General features: G+C 36.6%; 1 protein-coding gene across 7 annotated transcripts in view; it reads left to right on the top strand.

Annotated features, from left to right (window-relative positions):
- The window catches only part of NNT (nicotinamide nucleotide transhydrogenase), a 97,124-nt gene extending 70,481 nt beyond the window's left edge, over positions 1-26,643 (top strand). For all 7 annotated transcript variants that reach the window (XM_009208384.4, XM_009208381.3, XM_009208385.4 and 4 more), the window contains 3 exons: positions 21,266-21,384; positions 23,760-23,875; positions 25,396-26,643. In XM_009208384.4, coding sequence (XP_009206648.3) covers positions 21,266-21,384; positions 23,760-23,875; positions 25,396-25,545 — 385 coding nt within the window. In that variant the 3' untranslated portion in view covers positions 25,546-26,643. The remainder of the gene's footprint in view (positions 1-21,265; positions 21,385-23,759; positions 23,876-25,395) is intronic.
- Positions 26,644-27,294: the final 651 nt, after the last annotated feature.

Raw genomic sequence — 27,294 nt, 5'->3', positions numbered from 1 at the left:
ACAATAAGGGGTATAATTTTTTTCTTTTTTATAATTAATTACTTCTTGATTTTCTTTCTATAAATCGTTATTGCTTGAATTATCACAGAAGTCATTTGAATTTATTAAATACCTTTCAACTTTTTTTAAAAATTATTTTTGTTTTTGAGATGGAGTTTCACTGTTGTCACCCAGGCTGGAGGGCAGTGGCATGATTTCAGCTCACTGCAGACTCTGCCTCCTGGGTTCAAAGCAATTCTCTTGCCTCAGCCTGCCAAGTAGCTGGGGCTGTAGGTGCACACCACCACACCTGGCTGATTTTTGTATTTTTGGTAGAGACGGGGTTTTGCCATGTTGGCCAGGCTGGTCTTGAACTCCTGACCTCAAGTGATCCGCCTGCCTCAGCCTCCCAAAGTGCTGGGATTACAGGCGTGAGCCACCGCATCTGGCTTCAACTTCTTTGAGTGACTAACTGATGTTATGTATTGCTTTCATGTTAATGTTCTACCACATCCTTCTATTAATAACTTACTGAGAAATTTATTGCTAGGTACTGAGCATACAAGGATGAATAAGTCCAATTCTCAAAAGTTTATAGTTATGAAGAAATCACTATTAACAGATCAATCAATGAATGAATTCCATTTAATGTGATAGCATGCTAAGACAAGTAGAGTATTAGTAAGAATACAAGGAGTAGTTAGCTGTCCAGGAGATATTTTAAACTTTTTACAAGCTGAAATATCTTGCATGTTTTTAAAAATAAACATTTTAATTTATTTTTTATGTGCTGTCTAAACACATCTAGCTTCCTGTGGTATTTGCAGTCTAATAATGTTTTACAGTCTTGTGTAATATGGCTATAGGTTTAAATACATGTTATTTTTACTTAGAAATCGATTCTTTGAAGATACTTGAAAATATAAAATATTTTGTCCATCTAACTAACTGGATTTTGTTGTTGTTGTTGTTGGAATTTCACTCTGTCACCCAGCTTGGAGTGCAGTGGCGTGATCTTGGCTCACTGCAACCTCTGCCTCCTAGGTTGAAGTGATTCTCCCACCTCAACCTCCCAAGTAGCTGGGATTACAGGCATCACGCCCGACTAATTTTTGTATTTTTAGTGGAAACGGGGTTTCATCATGTTGACCAGGCTGGTCTCAAAGTCCTGACCTCAGGTGATCCACCCACCTTGGCTTCCCAGAGTGCTGGGATTACAGGCATGAGCCACCACATTAGGCCAGGATTTTCCTGATTTCCATGGATAAATGTGATTCAGATAAACAAAGTTCAGCCTTCTTGGATTTGTTATGTTTTTGGGTGGAGGAAGAGTCAAGGCTTGCAAATTGGTAAAGCAATAAAGTTACATACTCTGACGAGAATAGAAACTAGGCCAGTTGAAATTATCTCGTATAGTATTTGAGTAATGAGATAGACATTATTTAGCAGTTTCATGTCAGCTTTGTAATACTTTTATAAAATACAGATCCCACTATTCATATCCATAACCATTCATTGAACAAATAATTATAATATATAGCACTCTTTCCCAGGCTACTGTTGTAGGTCAAGGGGATATCGCAGTGAAGACAACAGCTGAAAATTCCTGGTCTTATGGAATTTACATTAATTAACTAATTAATTGATTAATTAATAGACTTCAAGATAATCTGAATTGGCGATTATAACCCCATTTGTCTCCAATTTCAATGCTACTTGAAAAACCAGAGAACAGCTGTAGCATAGGTTATTGTGTCAGAGTTTCAAGATTATAGCTGCCACTATTTGGCCTTGAATTAGCCAGCACTTTTGGTTTTCTCAAAGAATGTGGTGTGTTTCTTTGCACTTTGCACTGCGGCTGCCTTCTCGAAAAACATGGTGGCAGGATAGTGAGTATGAGTTATTTGTATAACTGGTCAAATGAATGAAACTTTGATGGAAGAGAGGAAAACCAAAGAAAGTATGTGCATTCACTCACATCTATGTTCAACCTATTGTGTGGAGTTGCTAGTAATCTCCCAGATCAAAGGTGTCTGTTATGCTCCTAGAAAGTGGCCACCTTCATCCCAGATTGGCTTTATCTTGTCCACAGCATATTGGTATGGTGGAAAGAACAGAATACTGTGTTAAAGCCTGTGCTTTAGGTGCTTTGTAAAGCCTCTTTCGGTCATACCACTCTAGGACGCATTCCTTATAAACTCTTGTCACAGGCATTCCTGCGGTCTGAGGAAAAAACTCTTAACTGTTGATGAACTCATTGTCACTGACCATCAGGGTGATTTTTGGCTTCTGGTTCTGGTATTAGTTACAGGAAATTCTTTGAGCTTAGTTTTTACAATGAAGTTCATGTGAACAGCTAAATAAGGGTCTTGCTTATAAATAATTTTCATTTTATTGAGCTCATTAGCCATTACATTCCAAGAGCCATTCAATAGCATCATAAAAATTATTCAGACAGAAAGGTGAAATTATGTATAATTTTAACTAAATCTCTCATATTATAATATGCCAGAATGTAATATTCGAGAGTTAGTTGCAAATTGAATTCTTTCTGATATCATTCTTCATAATCTTGTTGACTATTTAAAAATCAAAACAGTGTCAGTAGTCATACAGCTTCTATTCTGGGCCTGGTATTTGGATTTGGTTAAGCGATGGAAAAACCAGATTTGGGCACAATCTATAATTACTCTCCTCAGAATGGAAAAGGTAGTTTTGGGACATGGCTTTATAGAGGACTGCATTGATGTTTGCACGAGACCATCTGAGCTGATCCTTCTTACTCACTTCTTTGGGTGGCCTCAGTGTCACAGGCCACATGTACGATGGAAAATGTGACTGTAGCCTGTCAAATATTTCCTCATTCACATTCATAAGACAAAGTCTATTATTCGGCATTAGAAAAATTGTTCCCCTGAGATGTTTTCGTAAGCTGTCTTTCATATATATATATTTTTTTCCGAAGAAGGGAAGGCCGTGATGAACAGCAGAATTCAGAAACAGAGTAGCAGTTCAGCCCTTATTTGCCTTCAAAAAAAGAAAAGTACAAAGTGTTCTTTAATTCTGGCTTTTGGAAAGTTCTAGGAAGTTAAATGAACACTTTTTTTTCACTAGGAATTGTGTGAGTGAATTCATCAGAACTGCTGCTTCTAAGAAGGACTCTGATAGTTTTAGAAATCTAGGTGTTTATTCCTTTGCCTGGAAAGCCTCACCAGAGATGTTGACTCTACAACATATCTCATTCATTAGTTTTTGTGGACAGCAAGTGCCTCATCAGGATTTTTTTTTTTTTTTTTTCACTTCTTACCATATTTTCCTTCAGATGGATAGACTAGCCCCACCCAATTGGTCCAGGCCTTTTCGCCACTAAAGATTATTTATCTAACAGGAACAATTACCCTGCTGACACCATGATTTGGAAATTTTTATTCAGAACTGACTTACTAAAATGATTCCTTAATAAGAAAAACCCTTTTCCTTGTACTTTTAATAAGCGTGATTTAAAACTGTCACCAGAAGTTCTGATCAGCATGTGATAAACCAAAGAAACCTGCCTTTTCAGTGAGTCTATCGTATTTTTCACAAGTGAAATGCATAATTAAATGTAAAAAAATACTGAATATAGTAACAAATCATTTGATTACCTCTAGAGACCCTCCTCAGAATGTAACACTGCCACATACAAACAGAATTCCACAGGTCCTTGAGGTATAGCTCATACTAGGGACTCTTTATTGTATCCACAGTGGAATTTCCAACCTGTTTTTGGGACAGAACGCTGTGCAAACATTTTTGGTATAATTTCTAAATGAAGAATTCCTGCCTTAAGAAGCAGTTGGAAGATTGGAAGATCTTTAAGTTCTGTTTAAACCATTAACGTTTTATGGATGTTTAAATATTTATAGTTTTAAAACAGGAGAAGTTAGTAGATGTTTAACAAATGAGCCTTCTTTTTTATTTTCTGTTTATGTATTTTGCTTACTTTGTCAGCCTCCTAGAAGGTTATCATAACATATTTAGGAAAATTGTGGGATGATAGTATTGGGAAGGCAGAATTTCAAAATGCTATCAATGTACCTTGTCCTATATCCAGCTTGATTTTAAAATGTAAAACAGAGTAAAATAAGGGAAAGTAACTCTGAACATCTGGAGTATGGACATAAATTTTGCATAGTGACTCACAAAACATGTAAGCAAATTGTTGAAGGTTGTAAAGAGCTTTTTTCAAAAAAATCTGTTAATCCTTGTCACTATTTATAATAGCAAGAAGCTGCAAAATGGAAAAAGTACTCTAAATAGTTTAGAAAGGGGCCCAGTTGTACTTATAGTTTCTTTGTGTAACTGTTGAATTGGGATGCTCAATTTAATTAAACATTCTTAATAGTTTATTGCTGAACTGGGTCTGGATATTTCCATAATACAAGAAGCAAAACATTGTTTGAACAGTTTTGGTAGGATGCATGTGGTGAATGTTTTATATTCCTTAATGGCCTCACATACCCAAGAAAACTTCTGTTAAGTACCCTGGTCAGGACATATTGTCTCCATGGTCTGTGATCATGGAAATTTCTGTTGTTGTGTCCCCTTTAAAACATGTGGTATCTGAAATCTAATGTGAAGTTGCGAAAAACTCTAAAGAATGAAGTTTATGTCATCATGTATTATAAAAGAGGCTTTTAAAAAATAGTACTTTTTGAATTGCTTCTTTTTCATATTTTACCAAGTATACTCAGTATTCATGAATAGTTCTTGTATATACTCGTATTTGTTTTTATTCTTCCTTGGTTAATTTAAACGGTTCTGAAGATCAGGTTGTTTCGTTTGAGTAGATTATTCCACTTTTTTTGAACTGTGCCTGGGTCTATTCTTAATTGATGACTGAAGCCTGAGCTTTTTTATTATCTAATGTTCCATGAAAGGCTTTATCGTTTTCATATTTGAGAGAGGAAAACAGCAAATAGTGTTGAATTTTTTTTTTTTTTTTTGCTTCGAGGTAGTGAAGAGATTATCCTAACTTGATCACATTTGTTGTATCTATCAACCAAAGAAACAATACATTTTTGCCTAATCATATCAGTTAAATGGTTAAAAATGATCTTTTGAAATTTGACTCTATCAAAGTATTTGAATGTTAGTTTTGACCAAGTTCCCAGGAAGCTCAACATTGATAATTATTGGCCTCAATCTAGATTGACTGTATAGTTTTTTAATACTTTTGATGTAGCTGCAAATACAAATAATTTCTGGCTTTTATTGGACTCTATTGATTTTTACTTGCATTACAAGATAAAAATTAGAAAAGCAACCCAGTAAGTGTTGACTTTAAATCAACATTTGTTTTAATGTGAAAATGTGTGCTTCTTTATATTGATTATTAAAAATATGCATTTATTTGAAAAACACAGATGAACATTTATATTATACAAAAATGTATGTGAACAGGATAATTGCTGTGTACATTTATTGAACACTTATTTCTGCCAGGTGTTGGTCTAAAGCACCTTGTATGAAAAGCTTTTTACACAAACTATATCACTTAAATCCCTCAATAGTCCTCTGAGGAGATTTTATTATCAATCCCATGGTACATGTGAGGGAATGGAGGTGCACAGAAGTAAATTGTTCAAATGCTTTCAACCTGGCAGTGGCAAGCTAGAACTCTGAACTGCTACCCTATACTGCTTTTCTAAATCCTTTCTCTAAAAAGAGACATAGAAAGTATATAAATCAGTATACTTTATTGGGCACATTGTGTTGTTTAAAACCCCTTCTCTCCTTCTCTCTCTTTAATTGAGTCCCTGCAATAGAGTGGCAGGAACTGATAAATAAGACATGGTTTGTTCCTATTCTCAAGGAACTCTTAGTTAGGAGAGCACAGTCATGTCAACCAGTTATGTTATTGTATAGTAAGAAGTAGATGCATAAAGGAAGAATTCTGAAAGCCCGCAAGATTTTTCTATGTCCTCATTTTAGTTATTTTCCTCTGTAGGATCTTATCATGGTGATGGATAGCTGATTCTTTTTTAAGCATTTGCATAATAAAAGATAATTTTCAGAGTTGAAAGAGAAGAACTAAAAGGTTGGTAGGCTTTGCATGTTGAAATTCTGGATATTCTTCATGTGATGACGGAACATTGATGAGCTTTCGCCATCAGTTCCGGGAAATTGCTCATCATGGCCAACCAGTGTCTGATATAATTAATTTTAATACATACTTTGGGGATTAGCCAGTTACATGTGCCAGAATTTTTTATAAACTCACATTGACTCATCAGCATGCATATATATCTCTATGCATTTGACTGTATTCTGTTATTTTTCTCAAAACATTGGCATTCTCTTGTAATAATCTTGGATATGTTTTTTTTCTGACTTTAGAGTCATAAAGTTTAGTGTAATAAATTACTGTGCAAGTAGATATAAAATGATCGGTCCTTTGGGATATTAGGCATAACATGATGGTTATGTTGGTAATTACTTACCCTTTACAAGTAGCTCAAAATTATTTACCCTTTACAACTAGCTCAACAAACACGTTGTCTTTATGCAGTCTGCAGCTAATCAAGGCATCACAAAAAGAACTAATATTTTTAGAGGTCCTTAATTTCTAATTTGGTCCAAGATACCTCAGTTAAATCCTCAAGATGGTAGCCAGATGGATTAATTTAAAGGTGACAAAAGCAATATTAAAAACAAATAAAATTAAACAAAATAAGCTGGAATCAAGGAGGGATATAAAATTGAAATCCAACAGTAATCACAAAGTATATATTGGGTTATGTAGCTAAAATAGACGTCCTAGTTCACTGAATTTCAGGACTGGAGAGCTTTGTGGTAGGCAGAACAGTGGTCTCCCAAAGTGTCCACATCTGAATCCCCAAAACCTACGACTATGTTACCTTACATGGCAAAAGGGACTTTGTAGATTTGATGAAGGTGAGGATTTTGAGATGGGGAGAATTTCTTGGATTATTGGGTGGGCTCAGTGTAATCACTAGGGTCATTATAAGAGGGAGGCAGGAGGATCAGAGTTAGAGAAGGAGTTGTGACAGTGGAAGCAGAAGTTGGGGTGATGTAGCCCCCCACCAAGGAAAGAGGGAAGACTGCAGAAGTTGGAAAAGGCATGGAATGGAGTTTGCCCTAGAATCTCCAGAAGGAATTTAAATTTTTTTTTTTTTAATTTCAATAGATTTTTGGGGAATAGGTGTTTGGTTGCATGGAAAAGTTCTTTAGTGGTGATTTCTGAGATTTTGGTGCACCCATCACCCAAGGAGTGTACACTATACCCAATGTGTACTCTTTTATCCCTTGCCACCCCCATCCTTTCCCCTGAGTCCCTAAAGCTCAATTACCGTTCTTATGCATTTGTGCCCTGATAGCTTAACTCTCACTTATGAGTGAAAAAATATAATTTTCCATTTGGTTTTCCATTCCTGAGTTACTTCACTTAGAATACTAGTCTCCAGTTCCATTCAGGTTGCTGTGAATGCCATTGTTTCATTCCTTTTTATGGCTGAGATACCACATTTTATTTATCTGCTTACTAATTGATGGGCATTTGGGCTGGTTCCATATTTTTGCAATCAGAAATTGTGCTGCCATAAACATGTGTGCAAGTATCTTTTTTGTATAATGACTTCTTTTCTTCTGGGTAGATACCTAGTAGTGGGATTGCTGACTCAGATGGTAGATCTACTTTCAGTTCTTTAAAGAATCTCCACACTGTTTACCATACTGTATTGTACTAGTTTACATTCCCACCAGCAGTGTAAAAATGTTTCCTTTTCACTACATCCATACTAACCTTTATTATTTTTTGATTATGGCCATTCTTGCAGGATTGAGGTGGTATTGCATTGTGGTTTGGTTTTCATTTCCTTGATAATTAGTGATGTTGAGCATTTTTCCATATGCTTGTTGGACATTTGTATATCTTCTTTTGAGAGTTGTCTATTCATGTTCTTAGGCCACTTTTAGATGGGATCGTTTGTTTTATTCTTGCTGATTTGTTTGACTTCCTTGTAGATTCTGGACATTAGTATTTTGTCAGATGTATAGATTTTGAAGATTTTCTCCCATTCTGTGGGTTGTCTGTGAACTCTGTTGATTATTATTATTTTTGCTGTGCAGAAGCTTTTTAGCTTAATTAAGTCCCATCTGTTTATCTTTGTTTTTATTGCATTTACCTTTGAGTTTTTGGTCATGAAATCTTCACCTAAGCCAATATCTAGAAGGGTTTTTCTGATGTTATCTTATAGAATCTTTATGGTTTCGGGTCTTAGATTTAAGTCTTTAATCCATCTTGAGTTGATTTTTGTATAAGGTGAGAGATGAGGATTCAGTTTCATTACTTCACATGTGGCTTACGATTGTCCCAACACCATTTGTTGAACAGGGTGACTTTTCCAGACAAAATTTCTGAATTGCCAGAAAAAGAATTCAGAAGGCCAATTATTAAGCTAATCAGGGAGGCACCACAGAAAGGTGAAGTCCAAGTTAAAGAAATAAAAAACATGATACAGGATATGAAAGGAAACATCTTTTGTGAAATAGAAAGCATAAATAAAAAGCAATCACAGAGAAATGTGCAATGCATTGAGTGTCTCAGCAATAGAATAGAACAAACAGAAGAAACAACTTCAGAGATCAAAGGTAAGGCTTTTGAATTAACCCAATCTGTCAAAGACAAAGAAAAAAGAATTTAAAAAAATGAACAAAGCCTCCAAGAAGTTTGGGACTATGTTTAACATCTAAAACTAAGAATAATTGGTGTTCCTGAGGAAGAAGAGAAATCTAGAAATTTGGAAAACATATTTTAGGGAAAAATTGAGGAAAACCTCCCTGGCCTTGGTAGAGATCGAGACATCCAAATAACACCCGGAAAAGCTCAAAGAACACCTGGGGAATTCATCACAAAACAATCCAGAAGGAATTAAGGCCTCTCGATATCTTGATTTTTTTTTTTTTTTTTGTCCAGGGAAACTGATTTTGGACTTCTGACCTTCAGAACTCTTAAGTGATAACAAATTTGATTGTTTCAAGGCACTACATTTGTGGTAGTTTGTTACAGCAGCAATATGAAACTAACACAGACTTTAAATGTCATGTGGAACAGCGATTCTTAGTCTTACATTCTCATCAGTTAGGTTTTGGGAAAGCAGTGGGCCTGGTGGGCCTGGGAGAAGCAGGAGATACTTATTGGTGATCTGGATTGGGAAATTAGGAAACATTTTTGGTGTCCAAGATTACTTTTAACAGCTGAAAAGAGCACAAATGATTAATTTGAGAGGCAGTTAGTACTGTAGGATTGGGCAACATCATGTAGTTACTCTGCAAATCCTGGACTCCCTCTAAGTTGCTTCTTGCTCTTACTAGTGGTAAGACCATGTATTGAAATCCCTCCCCCACCTTCAATAAATAAAATGCTGTCCCAGCTTCCATAACGGTCTTGATCATGCCCACTGCCAACCATCCTTTGAGTTATATGTAAAATACTCTTGGATTCATTTTGGATTGAACTGGGAGTTACGCATGAAGGCAGATTAATGAGTCTCTCTCCCTCTGGCCCACAAAAAAGAAGCCTGAAATTTTCCTAGATAAGGATTTGTTTTAAATTGTTAACAAAAAGCTTTTTTTAATTAAAAAAAATTTAATTCTTTCTTTTACATTTGAATATTTTCTTTTCTTCTGTGCAAATAAGAAATATTTGGTCATCTTCTGTGGTTTATTTGAAAATCAAAGTTTTGCCTTTTTTTCTGGCCAGTTGATCCAGAATTTTTTTTAAGGGTGTATGTGTGTGTTGGAGTGCAGTGGCGCAAACTTGGCTCACTGCAACCTCCGCCTCCGGGTTCAAGCGATTCTCCCACCTCTGCCTCCTGAGTTAGCTGGGACTATAGGTGTGTGCCACCATGCCCAGCTAATTTTTGTATTTTTAAAAAATAGAGATGAGGTTTCACCATGTTGGCCAGGCTGGTCTTGAATTCCTGACCTCAGGTGATCCGCCCACCTTGGCCTCTCAAAGTGCTGGGATTACAGGTGTGAGCCACCGTGCCTGGCCAGAGTGTGCTATTTTTTAAGTTGTTAGGTACTTCGTGTTTCTCTTGAACCTTATCCATGTGCCCTCTGATCTTTTAGATCTGTAGTTCTATGAGCTAAATCTAGTTATTTAGCTTCATCATTGGGTTTAGTCAGTGATAGAAGAGTACCTTTAATAACTGGGCGCAAAAGTCTCTGAGTTAATTTGAAATGTTGATTTGAAATTGATACAGTTGAAATACAACTTGGCATTAACTTTGAAAGAAAATCAGTTGATTAATAATGCAATGCGATACTTTAGATGTATTACTAAGAATCTCTGTTAAAGTGAAATGACTTTTTCAATCTAAAACTTTTTATTTTAGGGTACATTCTTTTGGAAATGATTTTGTTCTATTATTCAAAAATAATCAAATGCTAGGGCCCTAAAATTTAATTATAGGATCTCTGCTTTTGTTGGGGCACAATCTCTGTGCCTTTCTTTGGTTCACGAAATCGTCAGAACATTGACTTAAGATATTGTCAGTACCTGTGTCCACCAAACAGTGCAGTAAAATACATATTAATAAACTACAGTTTCAATGTAAGTTCTTCTTGGCAGAGATTTGGATGTTAAACTTGGTAAAATCTATTTTGTTAGGTATTTACAAGGAATTATCTTGTTATCTGGGGAGAAAACAAAAATATGGACTCTGTCCACATAATTAAATGCCCATTCAGCAAAGTGTACAGGTGGTTAATATTTCTAACAACTACTCTCTGATTATAGATCAGTTTTCATTGACGTAGCTATCAGAGAAAGCACTAAAAGTTTTAATTTTTTTTCTTTCTCAGTTGAGGTAAGAGTAAGGGAACAGGGGCAAACTGCTTTGAGCTGTCTTTAAGACCATGCAAATATCTTGTTCTTCATCAAACATAACTCCCTAGACTGAACATGTGCTGATTTTTTTTTTTTTTTTTCAGATGGAGTTTTGCTTTTTTGCCCAGGCTGGAATGCAGTGGCGCCATCCCAGCTCACTGCCATCTCCGCTTCCTGGGTTCAAGCAATTCTCCTGTCTCAGTCTCCCGAGTAGCTGGGGTTACAGGCACCCACCACCATGCCCAGCTAATTTTTGTATTTTTAGTAGAGACGGGGTTTCTACTAAACCAGGCTGGTCTCGAACTCCTGACCTCAGGTGATCCATCTGCCTCGGCCTCCCAAAGTGCTAGGATTACAGGCGTGAGCCACCACGCCCAGCCATGCTAATGATTTTTACAGTACCAATCTTTATTATGATGATTGCAAAATGGTCATGTAAAAACCCCATCACATTTATCAGTTCATGGTCTACCACTGTAAGGGAGAGTGCTTCTTTCTTTCTGTGTTTATTTCTTACTGACTTATGAATCTGTTATCAGTATTGATTCCTGGTTTCCCACTTTCTGCACGGGGTTATAATCTATTACTATCCTTTCTATTTTGATGTTCAAATAACTTTCTTATTTTTAAACACTTTGTGTTATACGTGCCTTTAAAGCCATATATATGTGTCACTTTTGTGCATTTTGCTTTGTGTGCATCCTTCTTTCTCACATATGCAAAGATTACACAAATTCAGCCCTTTCCTCTTTTTAAAAAAATTGAATTGTTATTATACTTAAGTAAGCTTTATTTTTTTTTTTCTGGATGTGTTATCTTTTTCTTAGTGCTTCTTTTATTGTTCCTGAACTTGAGGTATTATTCAGCTATCTCCACCATAGAAGACAAGGTTAAAAGTCTGGAACTTGATGAAAACAGTGATGGTTATTTGTAAACTCAGGCACCTTGGAAACTTCCATTCATCATGTCTTTTCTCAAATTCCAGGCCATCAGTAGGCGTGGGAGTATATTTTGGTTGTTTCAATATAATGCATTTTCTTTCTAAATCTGTTTTTAATTTTCATGCTTAAACCTGCATATAAAAAGATATTTATGTTTAGATTTGAGGTTTAGAAAAATGCCTCTTATTTGATAAGCATGCACTTTGATTGCTGGAGAAAATTTTTTCCAAATATTTTCTTATTGCCACTGTAAAATATTAAATTTTTAAAGTAGAGATCTCAGCAGAAGAATCCATGTAACATTTTGGAAATGTTTTCTCTGGAGCAGTTTGAAAACAGCTGTGGTAGTACTGAATATAGCTTGTATTACTACATGAAGAATATGAACATAAATTGTCAGTATTTTGCCTCATTTCATTTGTTGTCAGGAGTGATTGAAACTCTGGTTTGGCACAGATGATGACATTAGAATAGCAATGTTTGGTTAAAAAAATAAACAATCTTGTTTCTAGAGAATTAAAAAAAAATTCACTTACGTGTTGAACTGTCTTTAACGTTGCCAAAAATTATAGAATAATTCATGATTGAAGAACCTAAAACCTGCATTAAGATGGTGAGATTGGATAACCACCTAAAACTAATGAATGTCTTTAATTTATTCTCACTTAAGTAAAACTGTCAACAACCCACTGAAGGAAAAGATGCTGGATTCCTTTTAAAATAATCTTGGAGTATTAATAGTTCATTCTGTGCAGTTCATTTTTACTTGCCATCAGTGCTAATAAAAAATACCTATTTAGTCTTTGTCTCCCATTCCTGACATAAAAAAGCCTATAAAGCCCTTGGAATTTCCTGTTGGGGACGTCTTTTGTTATTCACAACAAACCCTGTCAACTATACCTGAGTTTATGCTATTAAAGTGAATTTGGCTAGTTAGGGCTAGCCCCATAGCTTCAGGAAGGGGCTAGTTGCCAGAGGTAAAGAACATGTGACTAGAGGGTTGAATCTTTCAGCCCTACCTAGATGGAAAATTATATAAACAGGAGTTCTTTTTTTAACTTTTATTTTAGGTTCAGGGGTACATGTGCAGGTTTGTTATGTAGGTAAACTCATCTCAAAGGGTTTGTTGTATAGATTATTTCATCACCCAGGTTTTAAACCTAGTACCCAATAGTTATTTTTGTCGGATACCTTCCCTCCTCCCTTCTTCTACCCTCAAGTAGGCCCCAGTGTGTTCTTCCCCTCTTTTGTCCATGAGTTCTCATCATTTAGCTCCCACTTATAATTGAGAACATCTGGCATTTGGTTTACTGTTCCTGTGTTAGTTTGCTAAGGATAGTGGCCTCTAGCTCTATCCGTGTTCCCATAAAATACATTATCTTATTCTTTTTTGTGGCTGTATGTGTACCAACATTTTCTTTATCCAATCTCTCATTGATGGGCATTTAGGTTAATTTCATGTCTTTGCTATTGTGAATAGTGCTGCAGTGAACATTTGCATGCATGTGTTTTTTATAGTAGAATGGTTTATATTCCTTTGGGTATATACCCAGTAATGAGATTGCTGGGTCAAATGGTTGTTCTGTGTATAGTTCTTTGAGGAATTGCTATACTGTTTTCCACAATTGTTGAACTAACCTACAATCCCACCAACAGTGTATAAGCATTCCCTTTTCTCTGCGATCTCACCAGGATCTGTTGTTTTTTGACTTTTTAGTAATAGCCGTTCTGATTGATGTGAAATGGTATCTCATTTGGTTTTGACTTGAATTTCTCTAATGGTCAGTGATGTTGAGTTTTTTTTTCATATGATTGTTGGCCATATGTATGTCTTCTTTCGAAAAGTGTCTGTTCATGTCCTTTGCCCAGTTTTAATGTGGTTGTTTGTTTTTTTTTTTGTTTGTAAATTTGTTTAAGTTCCTTATAGATGCTGGATATTAGGCTTTTATTAGATGCGTAGTTTGTAAACATTTTCTCCCATTCTGTAAGCTGTCTCTTTGTTGATAGTTTCTTTTGCTGTGCAGAAACTCTTTAGTTTAATTAGATCCTATTTATCAATTTCTGCTTTTGTTGAATTGCTTTTTGTGTCTTCATTATGAAATATTTGCCTGCTCCTATCTCTAGAATGGTATTGGCTAGGTTGTCTTCCAGGATTTTTATAGTTTGGGATTTTACATTTAAGTCTTTAATCCATCTTGAGTTAATTTTTGGATATGGCACAAGGAAGGGGTCCAGCTTCAATCTTCTGTGTATGGTTAGTCAGTTATCCCAGCACCATTTATTGAATAGGGAGTCCTTTCCCCGTGGCTTGATTTTGTCAGCTTTGTTGAAGATCAGATGGTCATAGTTATGTGACCTTATTTCTGGGGTCTCTATTCTGTTTCATTGGTCTATGTGTCTGTTTTTGTACCAGTTTTTGTACCAGTACCATGCTACCTGACTTCAAACTATATTACAGGGCTGTAGTATATAGTTTTAGAATATAGTTTTACTACTACTATATAGTTTTAGAATATAGTTTTACTACTACAGCCGTGTAGTTTTACTACAGCCCTGTAATATAGTTTGAAGTCAGGTAGCATGGTACTGGTACAACTTTGCTCTTTTTGCTTAAGATTGCCTTGGCTATTGGGGCTCTTTTCTGGTTCCATATGAATTTTAAAATAGTTTTTTCTATTAGTTTTCTAATAGTTTCTAATAGTTTTCCAGTTCATTCTGTAAAGAATGTCATTGGTAGTTTGATAGGAATAGCACTGAATCTGTAAATCGCTTTGGGCAGTATGACCACTTTAGTGATATTGATTCTTCCTAACCATGAGCATGGAATGTTTTTCCTTTTTTTTGTGTCATCTCTGATTTCGTTGAACACTGTTTTGTAATTCTCATTGTAGGGATCTTTCGCTTCCCTGATTAGCTGTATTCCTAGGTATTTTATTATTTTTGTGACACTTGTGAATGGGGTTATGTTCCTGATTTGGCCAGGGTTGGCTGTTGTTTGTATATAGGAATGCTAGTGATTTTTATACATTTATTTTGTATCCTAAAAGTTTGCTAAAGTTGTTTATCAGCTGAAGGTGCTTTGGGGCCAAGACTGTGGGGTTTGCTAGGTATAAAATCATGTCATCTCCAAACAGGGATAGTTTGACTTCCTCTTTTCCTATTTGGATGCTCTTTATTTCTTTCTCTTGCCTGATTGCTCTGGCAAAGACTCTTATTACTATGTTGAATAGGAGTGGTGAGAAGAGGGCACCCTTGTCTTATGCTGGTTTTCAAAGAGAATGCTTCCTGCTTCTGCACATTCAGTATAATGTTGGCCATGGGTTGGTCATAGATGGCTCTTATTATTTTGAGGTATGTTCCTTTAATACCTAGTTTAGTGAGAGTTTTTAACATGAAGGGATATTGAATTTTATTGAAAGCATTTTCTGCATCTGTTGAGATAATCATGTGGTTTCTGTCTTTAGTTCTGTTTGTGTGATGAATCACACTTACTGATTTGCATATGTTGAACTGGCCTTGCATCCCTGGGATGAAGCCTACTTGATTGTGGTGTATTAGCTTTTTGATGTGCTGCTGGATTCAGTTTGCAGGTATTTTGTTGAGGATTTTTGCATCAATGTTCATCAAGGATAAAGTGTGTGTGTGTGTGTGTGTATGTTTATGTGTGTGTGTGTGTGTGTGTGTCTGACAGATTTTGGTGTCAGAATGATGCTGGCCTTATAGAATGAGTTGGGGAGGGGTCTCTCCTCCTCGGTTTTTTCGAATCATTTCTGTAGGAATGGTACCAGCTCTTCTTTGTACATCTGGTAGATTTGAGCTGCCAATTCATCAGATCCTGGGCTTTATTTTGGTTGGTAGACTATTTATTACTGATTCAATTTCTTTATTGGCCTGTTCAGGGAATCAGTTTCTTCCTGGTTCAGTGGGAGGGTGTGTGTGTCCAGGAATGTATTCAACTCCTTTAGATTTTCTAGTTTCTGTGTATAGAGATATTTGATAAAAAAGAATATCTGCACATGCACACGTATGTTTATTGCAGCACTATTCACAATAGCAAAGACTTGGAACCAACCCAAATGTCCATCAGTGACAGATTGGATTAAGAAAATGTGGCACATATACACCATGGAATACTATGCAGCCATAAAAAAGGATGAGTTTGTGTCCTTTGTAGGGACATGGATGCAGCTGGAAACCATCATTCTCAGCAAACTATCGCAAGAACAGAAAACCAAATACTGCATGTTCTCACTCATAGGTGGGAATTTAACAATGAGATCACTTTGACACAGGAAGGGGAATATCACACACTGGGTCCTATTGTGGGGAGCAGGGAGAGGGGAGGGATAGCATTAGGAGGAATACCTAATGTAAATGACGAGTTAATGAGTGCAGCACACCAACATGGCACATGTATAGATATGTAACAAACCTGCACATTGTGCACATGTACCCTAGAACTTAAAGTATAATAATTAAAAAAAGAATATCTGTCATTTGATATATTTTTCCTCCAATTAAAAGACCTCTAATAGTAGTTTAGGGTCTTCATTATTAGTTTTAAAGATGTAGAAAACTATTTCTCACTTACCTGGGCAAAATAAATGGCCATCTATAGCTCTTTTCAGGTCTTCTTTTCAGGAAAGGGTCAAGTCTTGTGCTCTTTAACCTCTTCCCTGATGTGCCTATATGAAGAGTGGGGAGGCCTGGCTTGGCAGCAGTTCATGTGAAAAATAACAACGCACCTTAAATGATCATAATTTTTGTGTGAGGCAGCATTGTGTTGTGGTGGCCATAAATGCTAATACAGACTTAGGCTTTATCAATGAAAGATGTGAGAATATGGTTTTCTTACTGCACCTTATGCATCTAGATCATGTCTAGCACACTGTATTCACTTTGAGGGACTGAGACTGAAGCTGGGCATTGACAATATAGGATACAGATGACTAGGACAGCAGTAGGTCAGGAAGTCTGTCATTCATTAAATATTTGAAAGGACTGAGGGTGTTTTGCTTAGGAGGAATCCAAGGTACATTAGTCCATTTTTGTGCTGCTGATAAAGACATACATGAGATTGGGCAATTCACAAAAGAAGGAGGTTTAATGGACTTGCAGTTCCACATGGGTGGGAAGGCCTCACAATCATGGCAGAAGGCAAGGAGGAGCAAGTCACATCTTACATGGATGGTAGCAAGCCAGAACAAGACAGCTTGTGCAGGGAAACTCCTTCTAATAAAACCATCAGATCTCATGAGACTTATTCACTGTTATGAGAACAACATAGAAAAGACCTGCCCCCATGATTCAGTTACCTCCCACTGGGGCCCTCCCACAACACGTGGGAATTCAAGGTGAGATTTCGGTAGAGACACAGCCAAACTGTATCATTCCACCTCTGGCCCCTCCCAAATCTCATATCCTCACATTTCAAAACCAATCATGCCTTCCCTACCATCCCCCAAAGTATTAACTCATTTCAACATTAACTCAAAAGTCCACAGTCCAAAGTCTCATAGGGAGACAAGGCAAGTCCCTTCTGCCTATGAGCCTGTAAAATCAAAAGCAAGTTAGTTACTTAGATACAATTGGGTAAATACACCCATTTCAAATGGGAGAAATTGGCCAAAACAAAGGGACTACAGGCCCCATGCAAATTTGAAATCCAGTGGGACAGTCAAATCTTAAAGCTCAAAAAATGATCTCCTTTGACTCCATGCCTCACATCCAGCTTACAATGATATAAAAGATGGGTTCCCATGGTCTTGGGCAGCTCTGCCCCTGTGGCTTTACAGGGTACAGCCTCCCTCCTGGCTGCTTTCATGGACTGGCATTGAGTTTCTGCAGATTTTCCAGGTGCGCAGTGCAAGCTGTTGGTGGATCTACCGTTCTAGGGTCTGGAGGATGGTGACCCTCTTCTCACAGCTCCACTAGGTGGTGCCCGAGTAGGGACTTTATGTGGGTGATCCGACCCCACATTTTCCTTCTGCACTGCCCTAGCGGAGGTTCTCTATGAGGGCCCCACCCCCACAGCAAACTTCTGCCTGGGCACCCAGGTGTTTCTATGCATCTTCTGAAATCTAGGCGGAGGATACCAAACCTTGATTCTTGACTTCTGTGCACACATAGGCTCAATACCACATGGAAGCTACCAAGGCTTGGGGCTTCCACCCTCTGAAGCAACAGCCCAAGCTATACCTTGGCCCCTTTAGGTCATGACTCAAGCAACTGGGACACAGGGCACCAAGTCCCTACACTGCACACAGCAGAGGGACCCTGGGCCTGGCACATGAAACCATTTTTTCCTCCTAAACCTCTGGGCCTTTGATGGGAGGGGCTGCTGCAAAGGTCTCTGACATGCCCTGGAGACATTTTCCCCATGGCCTTGGGGATTAACATTAGGCTCCTCATTACTTATGTAAGTTTCTATAGCTGGCTTGAATTTCTCCTCAGAAAATGGGATTTTTCTTTTCTATCACATTGTCAGGCTGCAAATTTTCCAAACTTTTATGCTCTGTTTGCTTTCTAAAACTGAATGCCTTTAACAGCACCCAAGTCAGCTCTTGAATGATATGCTGCTCAGAAATTTCTTCTGTGAGATATTCTAAATTATCTTGCTCAAGTTCAACGTTCTGCACACCTCTAGGGCAGGGGTAAAATGCCATCATTCTCTTTGCTAAAACATAACAAGAGTCACCTTTGCCCTAGTTCCCAACAAGTTCCTCATCTCCATCTGAGACCACCTCAGCCTGGATTTCATTGTCCATAACATTATCAGCATTTTGATCAAAGCTGTTCAACAAGTGTCTGGGGAGTTCCAAACTTTCCCACATTCTCCTGCCTTCTTCTGAGCCCTCTAAACTGTTCCAACCTCTGCCTGTTACCCAGTTCCAAAGTTGCTTCCACATTTTTGGGTATATTTTCAGCAGCACCCTACTCCCGGTACCAGTTTACTGTATTAGTCCATTTTCACGCTGCTGGTAAAGACATACCTGAGACTGGGCAATTTATATAAGAAGGAGGTTTAATGGACTTACAGTTTCACATGGCTGGGAAGGTCTCACATTCATGGCAGAAGGCAAGGAGGAGCAAGTCACATCTTATGTGGATGGTAGCAGGCAAAAAAAGGAGAGCTTGTGCAGGAAAACTCCTTCTTATAAAATCATCAGGTCTTGTGACACTTATTCACTATCATGAGACCAGCATGGGAAAAGATCTGCCCCCATGATTCGATTACCTTCCAGCAGGTCCCTTCTACAACACATGGGAATCAAGATGAGATTTGAGTGGGAACACAGCCAAACCATATCACTAGGATAGCTGACAGGAATCTGCAAATGAAAGAGGTTGTAGATTCATTATGGTTCCAGATGGCACAACTACAGACCTTGGAAAACAATGAGATGGAGTTTCTCTTTGGGTATATATATACCCAAGAGATTATATATATACACACACACACATAATTTATTTATCTTTGGCTTAATATGAATACATTATATATTACATAATATATATTAAGACTGAATATATTAATATATGAATATATATATGGCAAATCCTCAAATAATGTCATTTTTTTCAGTATCATTTTGTTACCACTTTGATGAGAAAAAAAAAATCAATTCCCAGCTGGGGCTATTGTCACTGTGGGGTCTGCACATTCTCACCATGCCTGCATGGGTTTTCTCTGGATTCTGCTTTCCTCTCATATCTCAAAGACGTTCATGTTAAGTGAATTGGTGTGTCTACGTGGTCCCAGTCTGAGTGAGTGTGGGTGTCTGGGAGTGCACACTGCAATGAGATGGTGTCCTGTCCGGATCTGATTCCTGCCTTGGGTAAATAATTATCATATTTGATCTTATTAATCTTTCCTAACTGTATGTATAGCTCACATTTATTTCAATGTTTACTATTAGAAATGTTTTGGTTTTTATTTAGAAGTTTGGGGATACTTTTGTGGCCAGAAATATGCTGTAGGAACTTAACTCTTGTTTATATCAATTAGCCTAGAGTAAAATTGGTTTCATTATATCTTGTTTCACTTAAAGTTGCACTTTCTAAAAATTTGCACTTTCTAAGAACTTATGGATAAGTGAGGACTTACTGTATATGAATGAATATATTACTATATGAATATATATGCATACATACACAATATATACATACTTGCACACACATGCACACACACATATGTGTGTGTGTCTGTGTATATATATATATATGTAGTCTAGTAATGGATTGCACCTTAGAAGGGTCACTGAAGGTATTTAAGCTGAGGCTGGATGGATCTCTTCCAAGAGATAGTATAAACTGTATTTCTTTTTGGATTCATTCATTCATTAATTCATTCACTTCTTATGGAGCCTTTTCTATGTGCCATGCACTGCTCCTAGTACTGTGGAGACAGATAAATACTGGGCAAGAAGTTGGATTAAAAAACTTTAAAGACCTCATTATATCTGTGGTCAAAAGAAGTTGCTTGATGCTTTGGTGTCCTTTACCCTAAGTGTAGAGCTCTGCTTGTGTATTACCCACTCTGTGTTTTAGTTGCTCCTGTGTGTTCCCATCACATGTCTTCTGTGATGTAGAGTAGTACTTTATATCATTCTCTGAGTGGCTGTAGGCTTTAACATCGTGTGTATGAGAATATTTTACCTCCCTACCTTTTTTGTTTTGCTTGCGACAAAGTCTTGCTCTGTCACCCAGGCTGGAGTGCAGTGGCATGATCTTAGCTCATGGCAATCTCCTCCTCCTGGGTTCAAGCAATTCTCCTGCCTCAGCCTCCTGAGTAGCTGGGATTACAGGCACCTGCCATTGTGCCTGGCTAATTTTTGTATTTTTAGTAGAGATGGGGTTTTGCTATGTTGGCTAGGCTGGTCTTGAACTCCTGACCTCAAGTGATCTGCCCATCTTGGCCTTCCAAAGTGCTGGGATTACAGGCATGAGCCACCGTGCCCAGTCATCTCCCTACCTTTGAACAAAGAGGTTAAAGTTGAATGTGAAGTCAGCTTTTGATAGAATAATGTTGATTTTTCATGGGAAACATTTAATTCCAGGCTAGGTGAATAGGTTTTTAAAGATTCAATATTTACCAGAAAGTATAAGAGAACACAATGCTTTTTAAATGTAAGGTGATATTATTTATTAACATTATGGGAAGTTCACTGCACTGCAAGCGTATGTGGAAGAGTCTGGCTTCAAAGTTATGCTTTTATTTTTCTGAGGAAAGTTATAGTTTCTCCACACTAAGATACCGAATCTTCAACTTCAATATTTGTAAATTGACTATATATCTGGACTACTTCTGTTTCATTCTGTAGAGATCAGATAGTATCAGAAAAAAGCAGAGGTGCAAAGAACAAAGTGTGCAGATTTAGAGGTGATATTGGGGTCTCTGTACATTATGTCCTGTCAAGTAAAGCCAGCTGTTCATTTGTTTCATGTCTAGGTTTGGAATTCACCCAGTTGCAGGCCGCATGCCTGGTCAGCTTAATGTGCTGCTGGCTGAGGCTGGAGTGCCATATGATATTGTGTTGGAAATGGATGAGATCAACCATGATTTTCCAGGTAAGTGATGGGGGCAATGGTGAAGTTTAAATATTCTTACTATGAATAAAGCAGTGCAGATTTGGGATATAAATTGTAGATTAAGTGAAGACTGACTAGTCAGATGAAAAAGAACTTATACCTGGTAGATATTCAGTTGAAATTAAATAAGTGAAAGATAGTATTGAATAAGATACAAAAGATTCATAAACAGCACAGGTAAATTTTTCTCCCCTGTGAAGAACTGAAGGATGGTGAAAACCTTGGGGTGTAGTGTAGAAATACTGAAGACTGGGGATCTGGGCAGACCTGGCTTTTGAATCCAGATCCTGATTCTCAGTAGCTTGTTACTCAACCTCAGGCTCTTCATTTATGAGTGCTTCTGTTGATAATTTAGTGTCTGATTCTTGCCAGTCTCTGAGATTTTACTGATTTCCGATTGTACTAATGTATGACTGGTGAAGTAGTTTTCTCTTTCTTTTCTTTTTAAAAAGTACTAGAATTTCCCTAGATAAAGTGCTGTACTTTATAGCTGTCATAGGGTAGATGTTGAATGGTAATGACATTTGGCCCAAGCCTATGCTTGTTAAAATTAAACCATTTCCCCCTGGCAAATATCCACTGTAAACTTAAAAAATGCTGTTTATTAGAAAAAGTAATGAAATTATGTGTATGTCTAGATTCACATGGCATTTTTTGGCAACATTCTAAGGTAGTTTATATTGCAGTTCTTAAAGAGAAAACTTAGGCCATTTTAATTTTATGTCCCTTTTCAGATTCCATTGTTGTTAAATTATGTGTAACACCAGCCAGTTCCAGGAATTATGGACATGACTTTAATGCAGATTTTGAGACCATTGTCTATTAGACATCAGACTGTATCTCAAGGGGTTATCTTATTTTATTTTTGTGTATCTTTTTTTAACTTTTATTGTAGATTCAGGGGTACATGTGCAGGTTTGTTACATGGTTATATTGTGGGATGCTGAGGGTTAGATGTAGTGAGCATAGTACCCCACAATTTTTCAACCCTTGCCCATGTCCCTCCCACCCCATTCTGGTAGTCTCCAGGTTCTATTGTCACCATATTTATGTCCCTGAGTACCCAGTGTTTAGCTCTCACTTATAAGTGAGAATGTGCGGTATTTGGTTTTCTGTTCCTGTGTTAATTTGCTTAGGATAATAACCTCCAGCTGTTTCCATGTTGCTGGAAAGGACATGATTTCCATCTTTTTTATGGCTGTGTAGCGTTCCATGGTGTATATGTACCACATTTTCTTTATCCAGTGCACTGTTGATCGACACCTAGGTTGATTCTATGTCTTTGCTATTGTGAATAGTGCTGCAATGAACATGCTAGTGAATGTGTCTTTTGGTAGAAAGATTTGTTTTCTTTTGGATATGTACGCAGTAGTGGGATTGCTGGGTCATGTAGGAGTTCTGAGTTCTTTGAGAAATCTCCAAATTGCTTTCCACAGTGGCTGAACTAATTTACATTTCCACAAACAGTGTGTAAATGTTCCTTTTTCTCCACAGCCTTGCCAGCATCTGTTATTTTTTTTACTTTTGTTAATAGCTGTTCTTACTGGTGTGAGATAGTAATTTCACTGTGGTTTTGCTTTGCATTTCTCTTATGTTTAGTGATGTTGAACATTTCTTCATGTTTGTTGACCACTTGTATGTCTTCTTTTGAGAAATGTCTGTTCATGTCTTTTGCCCATTTTTAAAATGTGTTTTTTTTGCTTGTTGAGTTAAGTTCCTTATAGATTCTGGATATTAGACCTCTGTCCAATGCATGCATAATTTGTGAATATTTTCTCTCATTCTGTAGCTTGTCTGTTTACTCTCTTGTTAGTTTCTTTTGCTAAGCAGATGCTCTTTAGTTTAATTAGGTCTCACTTGTCAATTATTGCACTGTTGCAATTGCTTCTGAGGACTTAGTCATACATTTTTCCCAAGGCTGATGTTCAGAATGGTGTTTCCTAGGTTTTCTTCTTCGATTCTTATAGTTTGAGTTTTAAGTGGTCATTTTAAAGGTTGAAAGTGGAATGCAAATTTCATAAAATCATGTGACACTATAGCAAGATCATTTTGAGATCAAAAAAGGGTTATAAAGTCAGATTAGTTAGATTTATTGAGAGGGGAGAAGCATAATAATGCAGGCTGTAGTCAAGATAGTCAGGTTCAAATGCAAAACCTACTGCTTTTTAGCTGTGTGACATTGGCTGAGTTGCTTCACCTCTCTGATAAAGTTCCTTGTAAAGTGCCTGGCACAAGTGTGAATCCTATATTTTTGTTATTGTTATTATAAAGTAAAGATCACTGTAATTTGTCTGAAAATATGTAAAAGTGACCCTTAGAGTTTTGTATTCTTTCTTTTTTCTTTTATTATATAGATACTGATTTGGTCCTTGTAATTGGAGCTAATGACACTGTTAATTCAGCAGCTCAAGAAGATCCCAACTCTATTATTGCAGGCATGCCAGTCCTTGAGGTCTGGAAATCAAAGCAGGTAAAGTTTCAGTCTTGTATTTCATTCTGATAATCAAAGGTTACTTAAAATATACACGCAGAACTTTCTTTGATCATTTGATAAGAAATGATGATGCCTTCTAGGAGGTCCAGGAGTAAGAGCGTGTTTAGGGCCCAGTTTCCTATGTCCAGCTTCTGTCTGTTCTCTGGCCACCAGAGAAACTGAGTGAATGCCCTAATCACAAGTAGAACCAGATGAGATTGTGTGGGTGGATTAACAAAATCTGTAACCACAGCTGAAAAAAGAGCTGTGAGCTTTTGTAATGAGTCTGGCTAAATTCCAGATTGAGTCCTGTGAAGCAGATGGCTTCCCTCTGGGACAGTGAGTCAGTATCAATTGCCATCATATACCAAGATGAGCATATTTTTTTCATTTAACTTTCTGAAAGGGAATTTATAAGTTGTTATAGAGTGTCTAGCAGGAAGGTGATTTAGAAATCCAAACAATAACGTGGCATAAGGAAGCAAGCTTCATTCATGTATATTACTTTTGAAAAAGCTAATTGCTAGATTTTAGATAACTCAAAGGCTTGTAAATTTTCCTCTACCTCAGCAGTAGGCACATTTTACCACTACTGAGGCTCCTCTGCATTTAAAAAATCATAATAATGTACATTTCCATTTAATTTTGTTTTTTTATTGTAAATATGGGAGTTTAAAACTTAGTATTTGTGATGAGTGAGTAGACATAAAATATACTTGTTCATGTGTGTATGAAAAATTGTATCAGTAGTCAATATTTGAGAATTTGTGAAGTGCATTACTATACTAATGCTATAAGAAAAAGAATACATTTGCACTGCTTCTATTTTTTGATAGATTGCCTGTCCTAGTAGGCCACAGAAAAGCTTTTCATTTCATTAAGAACTGACTTGATATTCAGCAGGACAGCAACATCCATAACTCATGTCATTGTAAATGTCTATAACTTGTCAATATTATACATTGACTTACATCTTCCATTTTGATTTATAAGAACATTCTGTTAGTTAGTAGCTCTGTTATTGTGAGAAGCTGGATTGCTCTTTGGGCTTTTATCCTAGAACTTTCTGATATACTTTAAAGTCATAGAAAAGAATAACATAGTTTTCCCACTCAACCTCATCTGTTTTAGAATTTGTAGTGGAAACTTATGCACTAAACTTGTTTTCTTTAGCACATTCATAGAAAAATGCTTATTTTGCTGACTAGAAAATGGTGTACATGGTCTTTATAGAGAAAAAAGCACTAAGAAGAAAATAATTGTAATCTTGTCACTCAGAGATAAATTATTAACATGACTTTTTCTCTAATGGATATAAGAATAAGGGCACACTTAAGTATTAAAGTTAATACAATGTAAACATATGTTAAAAATACTTCTTGTGTAAAGTCCCTGCACTAAATAATTAGTAGTGGTACATGCCTTGTTCAAAGGTAGTGAAGAACAATGTTTGTGTGCCTAACATGTCCTAGACAGGTCTGTTAAATACACTATGTCATTTTATCTCTGGTTCTCAGGTGATTGTTATGAAGAGGTCTTTGGGCGTTGGCTATGCTGCAGTGGACAATCCAATCTTCTACAAACCTAACACGGCCATGCTTCTAGGTGATGCTAAGAAAACATGTGACGCGCTCCAGGCGAAAGTTAGAGAATCCTATCAGAAGTAAATATTAAGGATCAAGCTGTTGGCTAATAAAGCCACCTCTGCAGTTGTGGGAACAGGAAAATAAAGTATCAGTATACATGGTGATGTACATCTGTAGCAAAGCTCTTGGAAGAAAAGGAAGACTGAAGAAAGCAAAGCAAATACTGTATAGAGAGATTTTTCAAAAGCAGTGATCCCTCAATTTTAAAAAAGGATTGAAAATTCTAAATGTCTTTCTGTGCATATTTTTTGTGTTAGGAATCAAAAGTATTTTATAAAAGGAGAAAGAACAGCCTCATTTTAGATGTAATCCTGTTGGATTTTTTATGCCTCCTCAGTAACCAGAAATGTTTTAAGAAACTAAGTGTTTAGGATTTCAGGACTTAACATTATACATGGCTCTGAAATATCTGACACAATGTAAACATTGCAGGCACCTGCATTTTGTGTTTTTTTTTTCCAACAAATGTGACTAATTTGAAACTTCTATGAACTTCTGAGCTGTCCCCTTGCAATTTAACCACAGTTTGAATTAACCATATCAAATCTGTTTTAATTTTTTAAACTGTACCTCAGAGTCTATATTTCAAGGGCATATTTTCTCACTACTATTTTAATACATTAAAGGACTAAATAATCTTTCAGAGATGCTGGAAACAAATCATTTGCTTTATATGTTTCATTAGAACACCAATGAAACATACAACTTGAAAATTAGTAATAGTTGTATTTTAGAAAATCCCATTTCTAATTGGAGATCTCTTTAATTTCAATCAACTTATAATGTGTAGTACTGTATTAAGTGCACTTGAGTGGAATTCAACATTTGACTAATAAAATGAGTTCATCGTGTTGGCAAGTGATGTAGCAATTATCTCTGGTGACAAAAGAGTAAAATCAAATATTTCTGCCTGTTACAAATATCAAAGGAAGACCCGCTACTATGAAATAGATGACATTAATCTGTCTTCACTGTTTATAATAGGGATGGATTTTCTTTCAAATCAGTGTATGTTTTGAGGTCTTATGTAATTGATGACATTTGAGAGAAATGGTGGCTTTTTTTTGCTACCTCTTTGTTCATCTAAGCACCAGTAAAGATCATGTCTTTTTATACAAAGTCTAGATTTTCTTTGTGACTTTGCTACTGTGCCTAAAGCTCTAAATATAGGTGAATGTGTGATGAATACTCAGATTATTTGTCTCTCTATGTAATTAATTTGATACTAAGTTTCTCAAAAAATTATTAACACATGAAAGACAATCTCTAAACCAGAAAAAGAAGTAGTACAAATTTTGTTACTGTAATGCTCGTGTTTAGTGAGTTTAAAACACACAGTATCTTTCGGTTTTATAATCAGTTTCTATTTGGCTGTGCCTGAGATTACGATCTGTGTGTGTGTGTGTGTGTGTGTGTGTGTGTAGTAAAGCAGAAGATACTTTTTTTTAAAGTTTTAAGTGATAAATGCAATTTGTTAATTGATCTTAGGTCACTAGTAAACTCAGGGCTTAATTATCATGAATATTCCATTAGAAGAAAGTAAACACCATCTTTATTCCTGCCCTTTTCCTTCTCTCAAAGTAGTCATAGCTATATCTAGAAAGAAGCAATTTTGATTTCTTGAAAAGGTAGTTCCTACACTCAGTTTAAACTAAAAATAATCATACTTGGATTTATTAATTTATTTTTATCATAGTAACATTTTTAATTTATATATATTTTTACTTAGTATGATCTTACTCTTTGCTATTTGCCAATCCTTTGTCATCA

The sequence above is a fragment of the Papio anubis genome, chromosome 5, assembly GCF_008728515.1.
Source record: "Papio anubis isolate 15944 chromosome 5, Panubis1.0, whole genome shotgun sequence".
Taxonomy (NCBI): domain Eukaryota; kingdom Metazoa; phylum Chordata; class Mammalia; order Primates; family Cercopithecidae; genus Papio; species Papio anubis.
This window is presented reverse-complemented; position numbering and strand designations above follow the sequence as displayed.